Raw genomic sequence first — 23,582 nt, forward strand, 5'->3', positions numbered from 1 at the left:
TCACTTTTACACCAACAACTGCTCAGCATCCCAAACTGTGAGGTTCCATTAAAGCCTGGAAGTGGACCGCCTGACGGAGACTTTTAGCATGAGAGGGTAACCGGAGAGCACCTCTGAGTCAGGGAGAGAAACTGGGTGATCAGGTGTCAAAAGAAGAGAGAGCTGAGGGGGAGATGGAGTAATGAAGGAGTTATCATGGTGGATTTGAAAGGAGGGTTTAGAAGCTGCATACCTTTCTAGTAAACAGGTGTAAAAATGTCATAAGTGTGTTCGTCTGAGCCAAGAGAGAAACTTTCTGCACTTTCTTGAGACTTTGTTTGGGCTCATATGCGTGTGTCTGTTTGAGCTGCGATGGAGGTGCAAGGAAAGGCTGACAGGTAAAAAGAAGAGAAGAGAGGGGAAAGTGTGAAGAAGTTAAGAAACGTTGCTGCAAAAGGAGAAGCTGATTTTCTACTACGGACTGCCCCTGCTCCGGATCATAAACCCTTCAGCCTGCCTTGGACTCAATGTAAGCTCCTTACTTCTATACTTTTCATACATTTTAGTTTGATAATTCTTTAAAAAGAACAGCTGCTTCATAATGTACACATTGCAAACTCTTGCAGGTCAAATGCCACTGATTTATGTCAGAGCTTCAACAGTAATGAGCAATCCTGTTAAGATTTAGGTAAAAAGGTGTGGAGACAATTCAACAAAAAGCATCATCTGCTGACTGTGTGAGAGAGTGCGGTAAAGCGGCGCAGTTTAATCTGAGTAATGGTTCTGTGCCTCAGGTTACAGAGCGTGTGGCAGTGAGGCAAACACAGGCCTCATGTTTTAAACATGTTGACAGAGATGCAAAATGTGTGCAAGGGTTAGTTTAAAAAGGTGATGAGAGAATGATACTAAACAAACTCCTTCATATTAACTTGTTTTATAGAATGCACCATTTAAGATAGAACATTTTAGATATATATAGGAACTCTTATACTTTCTTTAAACCCATTTATATATTAATTAATTGCAATTTCCCTTTCTCTGATGACTATTCGAAACACATAAAGCTATGGATCTTTTAAGCTAGGCTAGGCTTACTGTCTCCCAGCTGTTGCTTTATATTTTTGATGATATCAATCTTATTATCTACTTCTTGTAAAGATAGCTAATATTTCTTTTAATTGTATATTGATAAGGTCTGGAGCAATACATAGGCCTTAAGGTGAGGTCTGTCATGATAAAGATGACATTTCTTCACAGATTAAGAGAAATATTGGATGATAATGGCCCTTTACCTGCTGCAAATAGTGATAATGTGTAGATATCCCACTCATAGTATTTGATTGCCTGTGTTAGTTGTTTTATTTTAATGTATTTATTACGTTTATTTAAGGATTTTATTTTGAATATTCCTTTCCCACCTGTCATCCTACCAGTATTTATGCTTTCTATCATAACAACCTAGTGAGGCTGTCCAACAACATCATCTCCGACCCAAACCATGTTCTGAACAGTGAATATGAACTGCTACCATCTAATCGGAGATACAGGGTCCCACGATTCAATAAAGTCAGACTGAAGCACTCCTTTGTGCATCAGTCAGTCCTCACAGTAAATACAGAGCTAAATCCCAGACCAAATGCACGCTGAAGGCTCTTTGAGCATGTTTTTCTCTCACTGATTGTGCTGTTATGTTAAATGTTTGTGTTTCATGTATTTGTGTATGCATATTTGTCTGTTGATGTTGGACATGGAGCTGCTGTGACGCAAGTCAAATTTCAGACTTGATCTGACAATAAAGTAATATCGTATCGTATCGTATCGTATTTCTATGTCAGATACTAAAACTCCAAATCAGAAACAGGTTTATTACCAGGTAGGTTTACACATACGAGGAATTTGACTTGACGTCATGGTGCGTACATAAAAATAAAACATGAATTAAAAACACAGGTAGGGAACGAGAAAAAATATAAAAAATAATAAAAAATATAATATAGTAAAATATAACAGTATTTACAATGCAATGGAATGAAAAACGGAATAAAATATGAATAAAAATCGGCAGTAATAAAAAAGACAAGAAAACAGATATAGTGTACATTGTGTGTGCATTAATGTAATGCATAGAGTCTGCGTTGTGGCTGAGGTAAAGTGTCAGTGGGGGGGCCGGGCTTTGTTTAAGAGGCCGGTAGTAGAGACAAACAGATGAACTTCTCTCTAAAGACAATAACACGATGACACAGCTGAGGTGTTAAATGTTAACTGTCAGCCTACGCCCGTCCCAGGGTCCAGGCAGGCCAAAGGTCCACGGCTGAGAGACTCCTCCTCGGAGAGATAACCTGCCTCTCTTCAGCCTCTCCGGGATCCAGCTTCCGGTCTGAAGCCTCTGCAAAACTCCAGTCCTGCATTCAGTCCAGAGGGATCTGCACCGAGAGGCTCCACACGGGACTAACAGGGAACTCTTATGAAGGTACTCGTCTCTGTCCTTTAATCCAGCACCAGACACTTTTTTGTTTACGCTGCTATGGACAATCTTGCACCAAAGATATTAATATTGAAGTGACTGTTATTTTGTATATATTGATTGTTGTGTTTTTTATCTTAATGTGTGCATATGTGTCTATAGGATATACATTTTGTATACATATTTGTATACATATCTGTATATTGTATAATTGTATTTTTGTATTCCGGGTTGTTGGAAACGTCCTTTCGATCTCTCCGTCTGTACACACAAACTGAAAGATTGACATTAAAGTTGACTTTGACTTTATCGTGTCCTTAAGTAAAGAACCACAGGGATACTTTATCGTAATAATGCTACTCCCTCAGGGGTTTTATGGGGAAACGAAGGTGTGTTCATGTGCCTCTATGTGTGTGTGAATAATCAGTGTCATAAGGCTACCCTGGACAAATTCCAGTAAATAACCTGACACTTCCTATTAGTTCTACCACCTTTATGATCCAATCTCTCTTGTTCAACTCAGCTTTGGTAATGTCTATTAGGTTCAATGATTTCTCCAAGTGTGTCTACATGTTTGCCTGTGTCGTTAATAATGATCAATCCTGCAAAATCTGATTTGACTTTGCGTCCAAAATGATCCAGAGCTGGGTGTGTGTGTGTGTGTGTTTCAGGTTCACCACTGAGAAGCTACAATGGAGAGTCACGTCACACAGATTTCCAGGGACGACCTGGAAGATCTCAGAGAGGCCTTTAATAAAATCGGTGAGTTTCTCTCGCACGCACGCACACACGCACACACACACACACACACACACACACACACACACAGACACACACACACACACACACAGACACACACACACACACACACACACACACACACACACACACACACACACACACACACACACACACACACACACATACCTGACACCTACAGTTGTATTGACGGATGATCTTGCCTGATTTCGACCTTTACAGCTGACCTGAATGACTCTTGTATAAGATATTTTTATTGCTTGTGTTGTTGAGTGCATGTGTGAGGTATTCCAGAAGTAATAATGAGACGTTGCAAGATGTTATCAGTAAACTTATAAATCATAAGTACATAGGTGTATAATTGCAAAAATGCTGATAATAGTGAGCCATAAAAAAAAGCCCAAAAGATAAACTTGTAAAATGGGTCCGACTTAAATATTGTACAGTTTAAAATGACATGTAACACTTTATTTTACTCGGCCCAGTTAATGTAATTTCCCTCAAAATAATGTTCAGTTACATTAAAGGGACTTTTATTTGTCCGAATTATAACTTAAATGCATCCAAGGTTCAATTGGTGCACGTCCAATTGGATACATTCCAGTTCTCATAATCAAGAACAGCTTTGTCAGCAAGCCGGCGTTTCAGCATTTGTTTTTGATCTTCACCAACTATGAGGAAGTATGTGCAATAACTGGCCGATGTATATTGTCAAATAAAAGGATTTGGCAACATATTATACAGAAAAAAGGTTTATCATTAGTTCAACACTTCAAATCAACTCTGAAATTTGATCAGAATCAGGTTTATTGTCCAATAGGTCGACCATAGTGGTGCAAACATAAAAGCAGTATGAGGAAATACGGTGTAAGAGAAGGAATACAATTGAACAATTAGAAATAGAAAGTATTTCAAAAACGATTTATAGGAAGGAATATACATTTACAAGTAATTAGGTACTAGGTCAATATGACAAAATACAGTATATTAGATGTTAGAGTAAAGGGCAGATTTTAAAAGTATTTATGTGAGTATATTTGAATGTAAGTATGTATTATATCATATAGTGTTTGGGTTATGAAAATGAACTGGAGAGAAATGGAACAAATGCATTTTTGTAAGTGTTTATTTTTAAAAGTGCCACCCGAGGCAAAATACAAAAAAAGTTTTAATATACTTGTCAATTTAAGGTTTTGGAATATATTGACTTCACAACATTTATTCTTTCACACTAGTGGGAAGAGAAGATCCAAAATATTCCAATGTTTCTTATGATGTAGCAAAAGTTAGCATATACCATCATGTACAACGTAATATTTGGCATATTTAAATTCAGGAAACTTGTAATACAAAACCGATTGCTTTAATTCATGTAAGTGATAAATGAAGGAAGTTTCTTGGTGTTATTTTCTCTTTCCATGTTTTACTCTTCACCTGGAATGTCTTTCTTTAAGCACACAAAGTATTTGCAAAATATCTGTGTCTTTAGTTGTCATGTCTGTGCAGTTTAAACAGCACCAGTGTTTTATCTTTTGTTACCATCTAAGTATTATCATGCCAAAGTGCAGCTGAGGTATAAGCAGATAATTAATGAAGATGGAGTGACAATAAAGCAATAACTGCTTATTAACTCAACACACTTCATCCAACTCAAAGATTGGTCTTTATTGTCCTCATATAGCCAGTACCAAATTACGTAGAAACCTGTATTTAATTAAATTATTAAGAAATGACCTTTTAATGAAGCCCTACCAGTCCATTGTTTGTCTCTGCTTTTATCATCTGTGGGCAATATTTACCCAGAATATTGAGGGCATCATCATCAAATTGACTTGCGCTCCTACCTGTGTGTGTGTGTGTGTGTGTGTGTGTGTGTGTGTGTGTGTGGTGTGTGTGTGTGTGTGTGTGTGTGTGTGTGTGTGTGTGTGTGTGTGTGTGTGTGTGTGTGTGGTGTGTGTGTGTGTGTGTGTGTGTGTGTGTGTGTGTGTGTGTGTGTGTGTGTGTGTGTGTGTAGATATTGATAACAGCGGCTTTGTGAGCGACTTTGAGCTCCAGGAGTTGTTCAGAGAGGCGAGTTTCTCCCTGCCGGGGTTCAAGGTGCGAGAAGTCATCGAGATCTTCCTCAGCGGAGACACCAACAAGGACGGGAAGATCAGCTTTGAGGAATTTGTTTCTGTGAGTCATGTGCAGATTGTGTGCAGATATGTTGACGTACCATCTTTAAAGGTCACCTATTATGAACCATTGTGTTCTTTGTAACCAAATATCTCTCAGAGGGGCGTGGGGAGGGGCTCCTTATTTTCATCTAAAGTAACAGACAGAGAATCAGCACTTTGGTTACAGGGCTGAAACAGAGGGGATTATGGGTAATGCTGCAATGATCTGTTTGGTGTTTGGAGCCAAACACTTCAGAGACATGTTTTGTATATATCTGAGAGCTATAATATATTGAGGAAAAACAGTATAATGTACCTTTAAACTGTGCATGGAGTAACTGTCTGTTCATGTTCAGATCTTCCAAGAGCTGAAGAGCAAGGAGTTCAGTGAAACGTTTAGGAAGATCATCACGAGGAAAGATGGGATTCGCTCCTTTGGAGGAATGTCTAGAAAATCCAGCGAGGGGACACAGCACTCCTACTCCGGTGAGAGTGTGCAATAATCATTTATAAGTCTGCATTAAGAATTATATTTGAGTATAATCAGATACATGTACCTTCAAGTATTAATACTAAAAGTCCATCATGCAGAAAAACATTAAAAAAACAAGAAGAAAAACAACATAACCAAATAAATACATTACAAAACAATGTTTTAAACATTTACATTTGTCAATACATTTGATATATTATACTTAAAATGTTTAGAAAAAAAAGTATAATCAGTTAAATGTACCTTAACGTATTAATATACTAAAAGTCCATCATGTAGAAATAAAAAAAATACAGTGAAAATGTATAATTGTCAATACATTTAATATATATTTATACAAAAAAACTTCATTCGTAAATAAACTTAGCCGGCCAGAGAACTGAACTAGAAAGACGTTAATTCCTTCTGAATTTAATGAAGTAGAAAGTAACTTCCAAAGAAAGATCTCAAGTAAAATACAAGTACCTTAAATGTGTAGTCTAGTACAGTCCTTGAGTAAATGTGTGTGTGGTTGTGTGTTTGTTTAGATGAGGAAAAGGTGGCTTTTGTCAACTGGATCAATAAAGCTTTGGCCAAAGACCCAGACTGCCAACATCTGCTGCCCATGAACCCAGACGATGAGAGCCTCTTCGCCTCGGTCCGTGACGGCATCTTGTTATGGTAACGCTCACAAGGAGGAATCTGAGACATCACATATCTGAAAAACATCATCATTATTTACCCAAACGCTTTGTTGTCTTACAGCAAAATGATCAACCTGTCCCAGCCTGACACCATCGACGAAAGAGTCATCAACACCAAGAAACTGGCCACCTTCACAATGACAGTGAGTGGAGGATTTCCATCATATCCTAATACAGGGGGTCCGCGGGGTCTGAAAAAGTATTAAAAGTTGATAAATAAATTTAGCGAAAATGAAGGCTATTAAAAAGTATTAAACGGCATTTTCCAAGGTATTACATTTTGTAGCTTGTTTTCAATAAGTATATAAAGTGTCCAAAGAGGTTGTGTTCTACAGTCTGCCTGAATGTAATCATTGCGTAGGTGTGTAGTGTGATTCTGTAGTTTATTGATGGCATCCCGTTGGATTGGACGTCATCTGAACAGGACATCGCACGCTCACTGCTTGATAGCGCGCGAAGGTCCGTTTACGCCGGTTGTTAAACAACATCGTTATGGGGAAATGCAAGTTTGCGTCCAAATGGTTGGAAGATAAGGAGGAAGGACAATCAATACTGTATATAGTCAATGTGAGGTAAAGTGTGTCGCCAAGGTAACCGGTTAAAACTCAAAGTGGCGATGAGGTCTTAAAATGTATCGAAAGGGTCTTAAAAAAGGTCTTAAAAGGTTTTACATTTGACTTCAGGATTCCTGCATATACCCTGAATCTAAAAAGCAGCAAATACTAAGAAATGTGTCATGCATTGTAACCTTTATGGTAATCCATACTGAAGGAAGTACTTGCACTAGAATTTAGTGATGGGAATTACGGCTCTTTGAAGGTAGCTCCAATCAAAAGAGCCGGTTTTTTTTAAAGGGGGCGGGGTTAATAGACTGTATTGTCAGAAATCTACTTTTACTCACAGAAATGTTTTATAACTTGCTACATCTCTCAGCTAGCCAAACTACTACTCAAGCAGCACGCGTTATGCCATCATCTTGTGTTGTAATGGTACTACACATCTATGGCTAATGTGCATTCAGGAAAGCAAGTCCCCGTAAAGGCGAGTGGATTTATGGCAGGCAGTGAACCAACGAAAAAAAAGAACGGCTCTCACCAAGTAGGACTCGGTTCCCTTCGTTCATACCAAAGAGCCGTTCAAAATAATCGGATCCTTCGCGAACGTCACATCACTACTAGAATTGTAAAATAATATTTTGCCATTTTGGAAATTAATGAAGTTTGCAGAAAGGTTTTTAACAAGCCAATTAGCTTAGCTTAATTTAGCATGAAGACTGCAAACAGTTATCCTGGTTCTATGCAAACTGTAATTGTGAACATATACTCACCAGGAGCTTTAACCCTCACACATTTGCCACTTTCAATCTGTACAATAACCAAAGTGTAAACATCCATATTTTGTGAGAGTAACGTGCTGGGCATAGTGACTTCCTGCAGACACTTTGAGGTTTCGAGGGAGCCAGCAGAGACTGTAGAAATGTAGGTTTTAAACTTGTCAGTTTCTGTGTGGAATAAACAAACGAGACATCACGTTTTAAAAAATCTTCAGATGTGCTGGGAGCTGCATGTTTGTATACCTTTGGACAGAGCCAGGTTAGCTGTTTCCAGTCTTTATGCTGAGCTAAGCTGCTAATGCTTCATATTGAACACACACATATGAGAATGATTACAACATTCTTATCTAACACTCTAACCTAAGTGTATTCACCTAATCACAAGCTATTAGTTTTGACAATAGCTTTTAAAGAAGACAAGAACATCTCTCACAGTTAGAAGGAAACAACTTCAATAAATAATAGATTTGATTTGATTGAATTGAGCAATCAACCAAACGATTCCTCTGGTTACCGGGTAAATAAACTATATATATATATATATATATATATATATATATATATATATATATATATATAAGACAATAGCAGTTTTAAGGGAAGGTCTTTAGGACAAAGCATTTGTTGTGCAATGATGTCGTGTACTGTGAAAAACACAGCCTGTAAAATATTAACGTTTACTGCATACTTCCTCTTTTTTGAGTTATATATGGCTTTTGACTCTGCAGTACTCTGTGGAGAAGTAAAGGGAAAAAGGGAATAGTCCTATCTGTCCTTTTATTTGTCGTTGGGGGATATTTATCCTTCCAGCCATCCGTCTTTCTCATACATTTTCTGGTCACAGTATTTGTGTTTTCAGTGATTTTAATTGTATCTTCTCTGAAACGTCTGACTTTAAGCAAAACTCTTGATTGACATTGATTTGTAGGAGAATCTGGTGCTGGCGCTGAACTCGGCCTCTGCGATCGGCTGCACGGTGGTGAGCATCGATGCCCATGATCTGATGGCTGGGAAACCCCATCTGGTCCTGGGACTGTTCTGGCAGATTATCAAGGTTGGCCTGTTTGCTGATATAGAAATCAGCAGGAACGAAGGTCAGTGCACACACACACACACACACACACACACACACACACACACACACACACACACACACACACACACACACACACACACACACACACACACACACACACACACACACACACACACACACACACACATACACACACAAACGTGTACACTATTAATCTAGATGGAATGCAGTTGATGTTCCAGATATTATTAGATATATAAAACGTACCTACTACATTTAAAGGTCCCCTATTGTACTGTTTTTTATCAATATATTATAGGTCTCAGATATATACAAAACATGTCTCTGATTGGCTCCAAACACCAAACAGATCATTGCAGCATTACCCACAATCCCCTCTGTTTTAGCCCTGTTTCCAAAGTGCTGATTCTCTGTCTGTTACTTTAGATGAAAATAAGGAGCCCCTCCCCACGCCCCTCTGAGAGAGATTTGGTTACAAAGAACACAATGGTGCTCTAGGAGGAGATTCAGGTGATAAGGGGGGGGGGGGTTACCTTGGCTGCTGATTGGCTAATGGTTACACAAGCCAAAAAATCGTTATGACATCATAAAGTGTCCAAAATCTGATCAGCTAATTTTCAGACAGGTTTTTATAGAAATGGATCAGGACAAAAATAGAGAGAATCTTTTTTCCTGAAACTTTCAGAGTCTCTTTCCACAGAGGGGACACATGTTGATGTAGAGAGACATGAAGAAGAGGGGACACATGTTGATGTAGAAGAGACATGAAGAAGAGGGGACACATGTTGATGTAGAAGAGACATGAAGAAGAGGGGACACATGTTGATGTAGAAGAGACATGAAGAAGTGGGGACACATGTTGATGTAGAAGAGACATGAAGAAGTGGGGACACATGTTGATGTAGAAGAGACATGAAGAAGAGGGGACACATGTTGATGTAGAAGAGACATGAAGAAGAGGGGACACATGTTGATGTAGAAGAGACATGAAGAAGAGGGGACACATGTTGATGTAGAAGAGACATGAAGAAGAGGGGACACATGTTGATGTAGAAGAGACATGAAGAAGAGGGGACACATGTTGATGTAAAAGAGACATGAAGAAGTGGATTTTGCATAATAGGTGACTTTAATAGAGACCGTTTGTGAATGTGTTTCCAGCCCTGATCAGCCTTCTGGCAGATGGCCAGGAAAATCTACAGCAACTGATGTCCCTCTCCCCCGAGGAGCTCCTGCTCCGCTGGGTCAACTATCATTTACGCAACGCAGGAACCAACACCATCAGCAACTTCAGTGAAGATATTAAGGTCCCCTTCAGAACAAACATACACACACACACACACACACACACACACACACACACACACACACACACACACACACACACACACACACACACACACACACACACACACACACACACACACACACACACACACACACACACACACACACACACACACAGATGAGTTTAACCCCTTCTTGTGTTTCATCCCTGTAGGACTCGCGAGCCTACTTTCACCTTTTGGACCAGATTGCTCAGGAAGAACAAGACGATTACAAAATGAGAGTGAAAATTGAAATGAGCGGCCTGAGTGTGAGTCAGTGTGTCTTTGTACAATTTAATACGTGAAAAATATCAAATTTGAAGGTGGATTTTGTGAACCAGACACTGACATATGACAGATATGAGTATTTATTTGTAGGGTTCATTGTTAATTTCTCTGTTATTATTAATAATTGTAATATTGTGTGTGCACCTGCCAATCGACTGCATCGACTAAAAGCTAAAACTGGCATACTTTTGAGCATCATTATTTAGATGGTCCTTTTTTGATGAAGACTAGTTATAATAACAACAACAATGTAGAGTATTTTCCTTTTGGATTTTGGCATGGTTATATAATAAAGCTTTTTTTATATAGCACTTTTCATACAACACATGCAGCTCAAAGTGCTTTACAAAATGACACATCACAAGTTAAAAACAAACAACAACAAATTCCCCTCAGATTATCTGTTAAGAACTTTAAACGGTACATGCAGCAAAATATAACATTTTATCAGAGTTCAAATGTATGATAATAAAAATAAAATAAATAATGGTTTCTCTCTGACAGATCAGACACAAGACAACTGAGTCGATGCAACAATATAAAATATAAAACCCCATAAAACAGAAATAAAAAGATGAAGCCCTCTAAAATATATACAAAGTGTCTGATACCAAGCATGTACACGTGTCTGTTTGATGTGCATGTGTAGGAGCATAATTTGGACAAAAGGGCGGAGCTGATGCTGAAGCAGGCGGCGCGGCTGGACTGCAGACAGTTTGTTTCTCCTCATGACGTCACATCTGGAAACAGCAAGCTCAACTTGGCCTTCGTCGCCAACCTGTTCAACATGCACCCTGCTCTGCAGAAGGCTCACATCAACGGAAACGGCATCGACCCGGCAGACATAGCACGTGAGACATAGAATATAATCATTCATCCAGTATAATTACGCAGCGTCATGTTATAGCATTGAGGCTTGAAATGAAAGTTCAGTCATAAAATGCTGACATGCACACTCCAGTGCAAATAGTACTGCGTGATAAAAGCAATAAAAACACAGCAATTTATATCATCCATAAATCCATATCTGCATACAACCTATAGCTGCACCTAAAAGTATCCTATCAGCTGACAGTACATGTGTGGGAGCAGCTGGAGAAGGAGGAAAGGTTGATGTTTTTTATGTATTTACAGCTGAGACCAACGAAGAGAAGACATTTAGAAACTGGATGAACTCTCTGGGCGTCTCTCCATACGTCAACCACCTGTACTGGTATGTCATGTTATACATTAACCTAATCAAGGAAGTGGAGGCCTGTTAAACATCCAGACATTTACATATTATACCCAGAAGAACCATTGATAAGAGCAGTAAAGAGGGGACAGTTGTACCTTACCTGTAATACCTTCTGAACTTGTTTTTCAATGGTGCCATGAATTCACGTTATTATTGCTATTATAGTATCATAAGGCTCTACTGGTAAAATGGTGCCTTGCTCAAAGGTATAGCAATTGTATTAGTTGGTTTTCTGTCTTTTTTTTACAGCTTTTCTTACCAGCATCCTTATCTTAAACTAACCTTTAATTTACTTTAAAATAATGGCTATGCTCTGTAGTCCCTTCAGAATGAGTAATTTCCTCACCTGTAACAAGTGTTAACAAGGCAATATAACCAAGATTTGAACCAGGCTGGGGTCATTGTACCTTGGCAATTTAGCTATTGTACTTTTTGAGTTAATGTAGGCCTTGTTACTAATTCACCAGCACTTACTATGGTATGAACTTGCTTGAAGTGAATATATCTGCACTATCCTTGTTTGATTCTTTATGGTTTTTGCACTTATTGTAAGTCACTTTGTATAAAAGCATCAGCTAAATGACCCCTATTGACATCAGGACACATCTTCCGGTGCGAACTGAAAACTCATCTCTTTCGACTCCACTTCGAGCGATAGAATTACTAACAAATAATTACTAACAAAGCACTTATATACTAATAAAGGACTGGCTTATCTAAAGCCAGTTGAGTAGCACTTGAAATGTTTGGCTCTATGAAACCTGATGTACTTATATGATTCTGTTTTCTTCAAGTTTGTATCTTCTTGGTCGAATGCACTTAGTTTAGTTTAGTTTATTTATTTATAGTGACAGTCCCCATCGATGAACTGTCACAAAAACAGTAAATGGAGCAGCTTTAGCCGACATGGCTAATTTCCAGCTGTTGTCCCCGGCCAGATGGTAATAGACACCCTTAAAATTACAATATATCAACAGGATTAGTTATAAGAAAATATATAAAATAAAATAAAAAGGAGGAAAGACAAGTAGATACAGGTGTGAGGATAAAAGAGAACTATAAACAACACACGTTGCTATATACAGTACATGTCACATATAGCACATCACAATCACATCACAGAAACGAGGGGCAACATCCATGATCACAACATGTAACACAACATGTAACACTCACGCCATACTCAACACAGACTAGTGTGTGCAGGTGTAGTTCTCAGTGAACCACGTTTTTAAGTGAGCTGTGAAGGTGGGATGTGTATGTATGTCTTTGATTTGAGTGGGTAGAGAGTTCCAGTTTTGTATTGATGTGACCGAGAATGATGACTGACCAAAAGTACTCTTCCTGAATGGGACTGATAGTTCGCCACGTGTGGAGCTTCTAGTGGTCCGTCTGGTGTTGTTACGTTGAGTAACCAATTAACTTATTGTAAGTCGCTTTGGATAAAAGCGTCAGCTAAAGGCAATGTAATAATGTAATGTAAAATGATATGTAATGAGTCTATCTGAATCTGGTATGGAGATATTGGATTCCACATTGATTTATTGCTAAGAAATAATGAAATGTAAACATGTTGATTTGACAATAGACTGAAATTAGCCTGTGTAATATCCACAAAGGGTTAAACACCTGAACAGGAGCTCCATTTTACTTCTAAGTAATTAGAAAAGCTGATACTGAATCAAAATTAGCGCCGTGAAAACTTTCTTTTTAAGTCATTTTTTTATTCTGTTCTGTTTATTACATGGTTCTTTTTTTTTGTACAAAAAAAAGCAACTGTTACTGCACTGAAGTTCATTTTCCTCACGGTCTCTGTTTCTCCTCTCCAGGGACCTTTGTGATGGTTTGGTGATCTTGCAGCTTTGTGAGAAGGTTAATGTGCCCGTTAACTGGAAGAGAGTCAACAACCCGCCGTATCCCGTCCTGGGGGCCAACATGAAGAGGGTGTGCACATAAAACAGAGAAATTGAAAGCTCGTACACTAAACTACATGTTGATGTGAACATAAAAGGAAAGTAACATTGTTCTTCTTCACGTGTTTTAGCTGGAGAACTGCAACTATGCTGTGGAGCTCGGCAGGGACGTCGCTCACTTCTCTCTGGTCGGCATCGGAGGAGAAAACTTGAACTCTGGGAGCCGCATGCACACGCTGGCGCTGGTCTGGCAGCTGATGAGGAGGTTCATGCTCCATCCATGTTGTTTGGCAAAGACAAACTGTCCATAGTGAATACGATACGATACGATAATACTTTATTGGTCAGATCAAGTCTGAAATTTGACTTTCATCACAGCAGCTCCATGTGTAACATCAACAGACAAATATCAAGACACAGTACATGAAAAACAAACAACAAACATTTAACATAACAGCTCGATCACTGAGAGAAAACCTGCTCAAAGAGCGTGCATTTGATCTGGACTCAGCTCTGTGTTTACTGAGAGGATTGACTGGAGTACAAAGGATGCTTCAGTCTGACTTGATTGAATCTCCCATTAGAACAGGGGTGTCAAACTCAATTTCAACTCGGGCCACATTAGCATCATGGTTGCACTCAAAGGACCAGTTTTATATATATAAATATTTAATATATATAAAATCATTTATTATATAACATTATTTCCTCTGCATTGGATTATTATCGGATAGGTTAATCACTTCATAATTAACTACGTCTGAAAGCAGAAGTCTAGGGCAAACAATTGCAAGTCTCTTCAGTGAGAATGTCACAAAATGATTTAAAAAGAAAAGCCAAATTGTGAAAAAAAAAGTAAAATTCCGGGGGGGAATAAAATCATATTTGAGATGCATTGTGGGACATGTAGTTTATGGGCAATGTGCTTCTGTAAAGCGGCATGTAAACTATATGTATAATGTATAATAAACATATTATATTCTTTGCTCTTGTTGGGCCACATGAAATTAAGTCGCGGGCCGGATTTGGCCCCCGGGCCTTGACTTTGACACCCCTGCATTAGATGGTAGCGGTTCATATTCTCTGTTCAGAACATGCTTTGGGTCCCAGAGGATGTTGTTGGACAGCCTCACGAGGTTATTATGGTATGCTGAGTCATGAAGTCTCTGACAGGGTGGACCAACAATCTTTGAGCACATTTTTAACAAGTGGAGCAGTTTTGATTTTAAAGCGGTTGACTAACACTTGTACCAGGTAGTACTGTAGTACTCTAGAATAGACTAAATCACAGATGTAAAGAACAACAGAAGAATTTCTCTGCTCGACCCATTTGAACAGTTTTTGTTCCTTGCACACTTTGAGTTATCCCTCCTGCTCGTTATCCTTCAGGTACACGCTGCTGGTTTTGTCAGATCTGGGCGATGGAGAGAAGGTCAAAGATCAGATCATCCTCGACTGGGTCAACACCACCCTGACGAAATCAAAGAAGAGCACACAGATCAGCAGTTTCAAAGTGAGTGTGTTGGTGAGCAGAGGTGGGACGTAGTGGAGTACAAATACTTCGTTACTGTGTTTTTTCTGGTATCAGTACTTACCTCCACTACTTATTTTTCGGACGACTTTTACTTCTTACATGTTGAACACAAATACCTGTACTTTCTACTTCTCACATTTTCCAAACAGCTGGTTCCTTTAGTTTGAATGTGTGTTTGGTGGCGTGATCATTATTATTTAGAGTCATTGCGTGCCTATTGATTTGAACACGATCCGTGTATCCATCATTTCCTGGTCTTCTCTAAAGAAGAGGGACCAATGGAAACGTTGTCATGTTGCCGTTGTTCAGCATGGAAACATTCATTAGCTAACAATGACATTATTGTTCTATTAATATAAAGGGAGGTCAGGTACTCTTTAAAACAGCTGGTCGTTATGGGTACTTTTTACTGAAGTACATTTCAAAGCCTCTTTACTTTGACTTGAGTAAAGAAGTTTAGTCAGTACTTTTACTTTTACCAGAGTATTTTTAAACACGAGTATCTGTACTTGAGTAAAGGATGTGTGTACTTTTGCCATCTCTGTTGGTGAGAGAGTACGTGGTGTGAGTAAACAAAAGGCTGTATTTGACACTGCTTCCTTGTTTTCTGCAGGACAAACTGATCAGCACCAGTCTGCCGGTGATTGATCTGATCGATGCCATCGCTCCCAATAACGTGAAGTGGGACATGGTGAACAGAGGAGTGAAAGGAGTGCTGAAGGCGGACGATAAACTCAACAACGCAAAGTAAAAACACCAACTCTCAACAGGTTATTGTTCTTCATGTTCTTCATTTTGGTATTTGACTCTTCCTGTTCCTCCCCCAGGTATGCAATCTCATTGGCTCGTAAGATCGGAGCTCGTGTCTATGCACTTCCTGACGATTTGGTGGAGGTGAATCCAAAAATGGTGCTGACGCTGTTCGCCAGCCTCATGGGCTACGGTTTGAAAAAGGTCAACCGCTAAAACAAAAAGAAGACAAGAACCAACCACCAGGAAACCAACCACGAACATCCATTTTGTTTCTATGCGCTTTTCCTATTTTCCCCATCTTTTCCCCATGATTTTAATTGTTCCAATTGTAAAATCAGAACAAGACTGTTTCTCTTTTCATGCAAACAATAAGCCTCCCTAAAGTTGGAAATCACTTCTCATCAGGAAAGCCACTTCATTTGTTTGCTATCTGTGATTTCTATAGAACAATCTCCTAATTGTTCTTTTTTATATATTTAATAACGCATTACATGTATTGACTTTTTCTGCCATATAAACAGAAAGTAAGCCTCAGCAGAAAAAAGAAACAAAAACGGAATCATGAACATAAATATAATTTATGTCTGTAAATGTTGTGCATTGAATATTGCTATTTAATTAAAGAGATAATCTATTGAATGTATTGAGCAGCCTTGTATTTGTGTGTGTTGTGTCTGGTTAAATAAATATGAAAAACAACAGGTTGATTTTGAGATACTGAGCTACCTTTAAGGACAGTTGAACATTAGGATCATCCGACTGACATAGGTGAAGAAAGAGAACACATTTCAGCAAAACAAATGCAAGTTTATTTTATTGCTTTTTGTGTTATGTGTTTTTCCCTCAAAATTGCAAATGTACGTACACTTCACAGCTTCTCTCACCAGCATCCAAATCTAAAATTGACCTTTATTTTAAATATATGTTTATGTAATATGTTTTCTCTGTACCACTTAAGCCTTGATAACTTAGCAATTTCAGAGTTAGGGTTAAAGGTGGGGTAATTCACTTCAGAAACACTTTTTGTTATATTCCATGGAATGCTCTTAACATCCCGATAGCAATTAATACATTAAATGCTTTGACAATAAATATATAACAAAATGTCATCTGTGGAAGCCGTGGTGATGTAAAAAGCACGACCAATCATTTTAGCCGGGCCGGCTAAAATAACTGGATGGCCTACCTGCCTGTCAGCCTTCCATCTGTGCACAAACTTATCTCGTGCCCTCATTGGTCATGTGCGCGTTCGTGTGTGTTGGAGGAGGGGCTCTGTAAGGAAGTAGCAGATGTCTTCCAGCTGTGTATTTTCAAATTCTAGCGCACTGCCGCACTCGAGCTGGTTTCTCCAAAATGACCTACCCCACCTTTAAGTGTCAGGACTCCACATTGATATAATGGGCCACAATTAATCAATTGTAATAATATTTAGCCTAAAATAGAATGGACTAAGACTGTAAAATGCCTTAATATGTTTTTACAAAAGCCTGTGACCGTGACATAATCAAAATAAGGTAACTTCTTGAGGTTTAAGATGAGATGCAACACCATAAAAAAACAACAACGTAGAAATAAACAATTCTAAAATAGAAACATCTCAAAATAGAAAAAGAAAAGGCATTAGAGATTAGAAAATGTACAGTAGGCCTTAAAGATAAAACATCTGTACAACAACAAAAACGTACTTACAAAAGTCACTAACAAAAAGCCAGACTCTTCTATTACTTTGTTAATTAGAATTAATGATTGTTACCCAAACTGAGGTCGTATTTTTTTGTTTATCCCAAGTAAAGTCTCACTACTTTTCCACTGTATTCATATTTAATGTAAGCAGTTCATATATACGTCGCTAGGGGGAGCAGTTTGGAATTCGACTTTAAACAGTGGCGTAAATGACCCTCGATGGCTGCCGTACCAAAACAAAAAAGTCATTTTGGAGCGAAAGTTTTCGAAAGACATGTCAGGATGAACCGCACATGTAGGAGGGTGCTGTCTAAAACTACATTAGAAACATTTGATATTACATCTTGAAGAAGTGACACACCAAGCTGCTGTAAAGATGGAGGGACTGGAGATGTCAGCGATGATACCAGCTCTCCAGGAGCTAGCGAGGCGAGTAACCGGCTATAGTTGGTTAAGCTAACTCTAAACAGCATGTCAGACTCTGAAACTGCTGTTAATTAAACTGAGCATTATGTGTGATGGTTGCCACAGTATTGAGTTGATAAAAGACCTTCCCTGAAGCATGTTTCCATAAATAACGTTTCACCTTGTTGTTTTTTCAGTGCCAATGCTGCTGAATACGACCAGGCTGTGCAGAAACCTCGACAGATCCTGTGTCAGTTCATTGACAGGATACTGACAGATGTGGATGTCGGTAAGGTTCACTGAATCTGAAGCACGTACAGAAGGAAAACACAATATTAGAAACCCCTCACAGCAGGGACGTGCACAGGCATTTCGGGGGGCAGGGGCTCAAGCCCACTTTGAGGTCTATGTGTGCACGTGCCTGCCTCACAGTACAGTGACGACCTATAGTAGTAAAAAAACACCTTATTAAAGCTGCACAACTGTTCTGTTTTTGTGGAGTCTGTCAAACGTTTTGCTAAGTATATTCGTCTAATGCTATCTTTGAAATATAGGAGGATTTGGCCTACTGTACCTACTGTTCACTTTCCAAATAGCTACTTCTGAGTAGTTTTTAACATCCTAATAAATATTAAGAATTTTCCTCTTGCCACAATTTGTCAATTTCCCTTTCGCAAACAATAACCAAACAATGGCACATGGCATGACTAAATAACACCACATGTTATTTAAACAAAGGATTGATATTCTTAATAAATGCCAATTGTCATAACAAAGTAAGTTGGCCTCACACGGGCTATATGGAGTTCAAGAGATGTCTATAATTGAGCAGTTCAATTTAAGAGGTGTTTTATTCAAAGATGTACAGGTCTGCAGAAGAGACGTATCAAGAAATTCACACAAAAAACACGTTAATGTGTGTAGAATAGATAATGGAGTCTTTCTTTTCTAACACTGTTATCATACTGTGACTTTTATGATTAGTCTTGCAACCCATTAGGGCTGGTGAACCAGTTCAATAAATCAAATCGATTGTCTTTTCTCTTCCAGTTGCTCTAGGACTGAATAAGAAGTCCAGTTCAGAGCCGGCCTGTGTGATGTTGCTGGACTTTGTGCAGCATATCATCAAATCGTCGTCTCTGATGTTCGCTAACCCCGCTTGCCAGCCTGCTGAGTATCCAGACACCACACAGAGCTGCACTGGTAGGAGCCTCTTTAAAAAGCTGCAATATTACTAACGGCTGCATTAAGTTGGAATCAGGTGGATGGCAGACAACAATACTCATGGATGGACCTAGAAAAACAAACACAGTTATCAAAGAAATGATCAACTTCTCATTGTTCGTGTTTTCTCTTTGTGTTGGGGTGTAATGTAACATCTACTTGTTATTTTCGTCGTGGAGGATGCCAACATGTTTAACTTTGGATGACAATAATGTCTACCATGATTGTTCCCAGTATTCTCCTGCTCTCATTAACTTCCTACCGTCTACTTGAATCCATGTAAATGCGGCATCTTCCTATCTATTGTTTTATCGGGTGCTTTTCTTCTCCTCTCCATCTTGGATTTTTTTGGATGGCAACAATACTCATAGACGGTCCTAGAAAAAACACAGTTATCAAAAGACAATGATCAACTTCTCATGTTTTCTCTTTGAATGGGGGGTGCAGTGTAACATCTACTTGTTATTTTCCGCGTGGAGGATGCCAACAACGTTTAATTTGTATCTTTTAGATGACAATAATGTCTACCATGATTGTTGCCAGTATTGTCTATGGGTGCGTTTCACTTCGGTTAAATGGATTCCTTGCGTCCCTCACTTTTCGTCGTTTCCCTGCGACTAGTCCCTCCCACCAGGGAAGCATGGAGAGACGCAAGGAAACCACGAGAAGCAGGGAAATGAGTTTTAAGAGCAATGGGACGTCGTTTCCTCCGGAGCGTCACGTGAAGCGACGTCCGTTTGTGATGACGCCGCACAGCTGATCGTCTGAGAGCAGCCAGATCAGTGCATGCGCTGCATCGTCCAATCAGTGAGCGATACACAGTAAGGGGGCGGGGCGAGTGTCTGAGGATTTCACCGGAGGATGGTCTGGTAGTTCCTCGATTATCGCTCCTCCGTTATCACTCCTCGATCCTCCAGCAAAAATAAGGCCACTGGGACGGTACTCAAGATGGCGCAGACAAATCAACTTCCGGTGAGACCGAGACCGAGGAGCGAGGAAATGAAAAATAAGAGAAGTGAAACGCACCCTGAGTCTCATTTAGGTTCCATGTCCTGCTCTCATTAACTTCCTACCTTCTGCTTGAATCCATGTAAATGCAGCATCTTCATATACGATACGATAATACTTTAACGGTCAGATGAAGTCTGAAATTTGACTTCCGTCACAGCAGCAGTGTGTAACTTCAACATAGACACATATCAAGACACAATACATGAAAAACAACATTTAACAAAACATCACAATCACTGAGAGAAAACATTTTCAAAGACCCTTCAGCGTGCATTTGATCTGGATTCAGCTCTGTGTTTACTGAGAGGACTGACTGATGCACTATTGTTTTATCTTTTCCTCTCCATCTCTGATTGTTCCTCATTCCTCTCTCTCCACAGACTTCAGTAAGTGGGTGGTGGTGCGTTTGCTTCGCGTGGCAGCGGCGCCAGACTGTGACATCATCCACGTGCGAGTTTCTGCCGTGTTGTGCTCTCTGCTCCACACCCTGAGAGCCAGAGCGCCTTTCATCTGCAGCCGCCTCACTCGGGACCTCGTCTTCTTGTCCCAGGACCTCAGCAACGTCCTGTACGCTCACATTTCCACACTGTCAGGACATGGATATTCTCTTGGTATTCACACACTGAAACCATGGCCTGTAACGCTCGAGTGCTTCAGTATCTCCCCCCTCTGTTCCTCCCACTACCTCACCCCCTCTCCTCTCGTTCTGTCCTCTCCTGCCGCCCTGGAGTCGCTGACTGCGGTGGCGCTCGGTGTCGTAACGGACGCCCTGCGAGGAGTCGTCTCCCGTCAGGATATCAGCGTCGCCTGGGAGACGGCGTGTTCCTTCCTGGCTAACGGCAACACCAGGTTGAGGAAGATCTCCATGGTGATGTTGAGTCGACTGGTGGAGCTTGGAGGGTTTCCTGAGATGCACGGCCACGAGTTCTTCACGGCTTACCTTCACCTGCTGGAAACACACTCTTACACGTACACAGAAAACTCAGAGGAGAAGGATCCGTACGCAGGAGAGCTGCTGCAGCTGACTCGCTGCGTGTTTCAGACGACCGCCGTCTCTCACACACACTTTGAACCCATCCATCTCTCGCAGATGTTCGAGTGTGTTTGTACTCTTGGAGGGTCAGATGTGAAGTTGGGGGCAGAGGTTACCGAATCGCTCTGCTTGCTGTTCGGCTTCTTGCTCTCTGGTGCAGTGGTTTATGAAAGTGCTGCGTTGTTGCGACGGCAGCGAATCACAGAGGTCTGCAGGACGCTGGCACGCACCGTCGGAACGGAAAATCAGGCTGAAGTATGAGTCTCTTTTAAACCCCTCTCTCTTTTGTGCTTTTTAAATGTTGTTACATCATTTTAAATTCCACCTGTATTTGCAGTGCGCAGAGGGGTTTCTCAAAGTAGCGCTGAAGGCTGAGGCCGCTGTCGTGGTGCAGAACACCGGAGATGGAGAGACGGCAGCCAAGAAATCCTGCAATGCCACAAAGTCAATGAGCAAAACAACCAAAACATCAGCAGCGTGAGTTTGGCAACCTTCACAGCTTCTTACGAGCAGTAGATCACCGTGATGTGGGAAACTGGAAATACACTACATACGGTTAGATGCAGGATTATTTTCTCACTTGTGTAACAAATGTGTTTAAAGCTGCTGTTCTGTAGTACTTCAGTTTTGTGTATCTCTGTATATGTTTCACGTGGTAACAGCTGTGGCCAGAGGCATTATTTTTCTTCTTGTCCATCCCTTCGTTGTCTTCTTCAAACATTGCACACTCTTCCACTTGAACTCATTTAAGAATTTTGGAAAGGTCGCTTAGAGCTCACAAACACATCTGGCCATAACTCAAGAATTCGTATGCTAATATAATTTGGACGTACGTTAGGGCTGCTCAATTAATCGTATTTTAATCTCAATTACGATTTTGGCTTGCAACGATTATGGAAACAACATAATCGAAATAAAACGATTATTTATTTATTTTATTTTAAATAAAATAAAAAAAAAGATTATTATTGTTTTTTCAATTGAATTATACTTAAAGTTCAGAGTAACTGTTAAAAACATACTGCTCACAATTTTCTTTTCAATAAATGGATGTTTTCAAAGGATAATCTTTTTTTAATAATCGTGATATCAATTATTGACCCAAATAATCGAGATTATGATTTTTGCCATAATCGAGCAGCCCTAACGTACGTGGATGTAAACTGCCACTTGTTTAGAGACGGTAAATCTAGCGTAAAGACATTTTTATGACCTTTCTTAAATATTGAAAGCAGATCATTAATATGTGACAGCGACTGTGGCTGCGAGGGAGTGCGGTCGTCTTTCAGCCAGAAGGTTGTGGGTTCGATCCCAGCCCATGCAGCCAACATGTCGATGTATCCTTGGGCTCCCGATGGCCAACGGTGTGTGAATGTGTGTGTGAATGTTCGGTCCTAGAGTAAGGTACACTGCTCTCAGTGCTCTGTATGAATGAGTGAATGACATGTAGTATGTAAAGCGCTTTGAGGGGTCGTAAAGACTGGATAAAGTGCTATATAAGTACAGTCCATTTACATCACGTCTTGTTATAAAGGTAATATGGTGTACTTATCTGCTATTTCGTTTTTCTTACTTATTGTGTTATTAATAACGTGTGCATACTTAGTTAGTACTCTATTCTCCTCGCTTTATCTGCACTGCCTGCTGTTATATTGTACGTTTCCCCGTTGCGGGACAAATTAAGGGTTTCTGATGGTGATAACGTGTCTGTTTCTGAAGCGAGGGGGACATGCGTGCTGGCAGCGATGTGTGGGCCGTGGTGAACTCTCGTCTGGAGGAGCTGCTCACCTTTCTGATCTCTGACGGCCCCGAAACCAAACAGACCCTCTGCGCCCTCGAGGGTCTGGCCCTCATCCTCCACCTGGCCGCCCTCTGCTCCGCGCCCACCAGGTGAAACACAAACACTTACACCTGCTGTCCCTCCAGAGCTCGTACTATATATTTTCTTTCATGTCTCACACACAGTATTAAACGTAACACAAAAAGTAAGGCAAGCCCACACAGGCCATAAGACTGTTACACTTTTGAAACAACATCCACAGCATTAATCTAGCTGCAATTTAGAAATGATTTATCTCATACTCTTATTGCACTATTCCACTATTTCACTTTTTTACTATTTTTCTCTTTGTATTTACTTGCACTATTTTTTCAGTTGTTCCTGTTTTATTGTGTTGCAATGTTGGAGGAGCCTGTGACCTAAGATTTTCATCGTCATAACTTCACTGTAGCTATGTACCAAGCCCCCA

General features: G+C 39.9%; 2 protein-coding genes across 2 annotated transcripts in view; both read left to right on the forward strand.

The window, feature by feature from the left end:
• The first annotated feature begins 385 nt into the window (after positions 1-385).
• On the forward strand, positions 386-16,620 carry LOC117558764 (plastin-1-like). Its single transcript, XM_034235150.1, has 17 exons — positions 386-508; positions 2,265-2,449; positions 3,115-3,205; positions 5,217-5,377; positions 5,715-5,844; positions 6,379-6,511; positions 6,596-6,677; positions 8,796-8,961; positions 10,086-10,231; positions 10,426-10,521; positions 11,190-11,391; positions 11,675-11,753; positions 13,607-13,721; positions 13,822-13,955; positions 15,080-15,203; positions 15,838-15,971; positions 16,052-16,620. The coding sequence occupies exons 3-17, from the start codon at positions 3,136-3,138 to the stop codon at positions 16,188-16,190; spliced, it is 1,911 nt and encodes a 636-aa protein (XP_034091041.1). The 5' UTR covers positions 386-508; positions 2,265-2,449; positions 3,115-3,135; the 3' UTR covers positions 16,191-16,620.
• A 1,263-nt stretch (positions 16,621-17,883) lies between these two features.
• Positions 17,884-23,582, forward strand: part of atr (ATR serine/threonine kinase) — a 45,058-nt gene continuing 39,359 nt past the window's right edge. Inside the window, 6 exon segments of the mRNA XM_034235155.1 lie at positions 17,884-18,089; positions 18,263-18,354; positions 19,116-19,268; positions 20,681-21,588; positions 21,671-21,810; positions 23,053-23,223. Coding sequence (XP_034091046.1) covers positions 18,037-18,089; positions 18,263-18,354; positions 19,116-19,268; positions 20,681-21,588; positions 21,671-21,810; positions 23,053-23,223 — 1,517 coding nt within the window. The 5' untranslated portion in view covers positions 17,884-18,036.

This window comes from Gymnodraco acuticeps, unplaced genomic scaffold (genome assembly GCF_902827175.1).
Source record: "Gymnodraco acuticeps unplaced genomic scaffold, fGymAcu1.1, whole genome shotgun sequence".
NCBI classification, from domain to species: Eukaryota; Metazoa; Chordata; class Actinopteri; order Perciformes; family Bathydraconidae; genus Gymnodraco; species Gymnodraco acuticeps.

Bases quoted from the DNA above. Each gene is read 5' to 3' on its own strand.
- LOC117558764 (XM_034235150.1), top strand. From the start codon at position 3,136: ATGGAGAGTCACGTCACACAGATTTCCAGGGACGACCTGGAAGATCTC. The intron at 10,232-10,425 runs GTCCCCTTCAGA...TCATCCCTGTAG, and splicing joins ACTTCAGTGAAGATATTAAG to GACTCGCGAGCCTACTTTCA. The intron at 10,522-11,189 runs GTGAGTCAGTGT...GTGCATGTGTAG, and splicing joins TTGAAATGAGCGGCCTGAGT to GAGCATAATTTGGACAAAAG.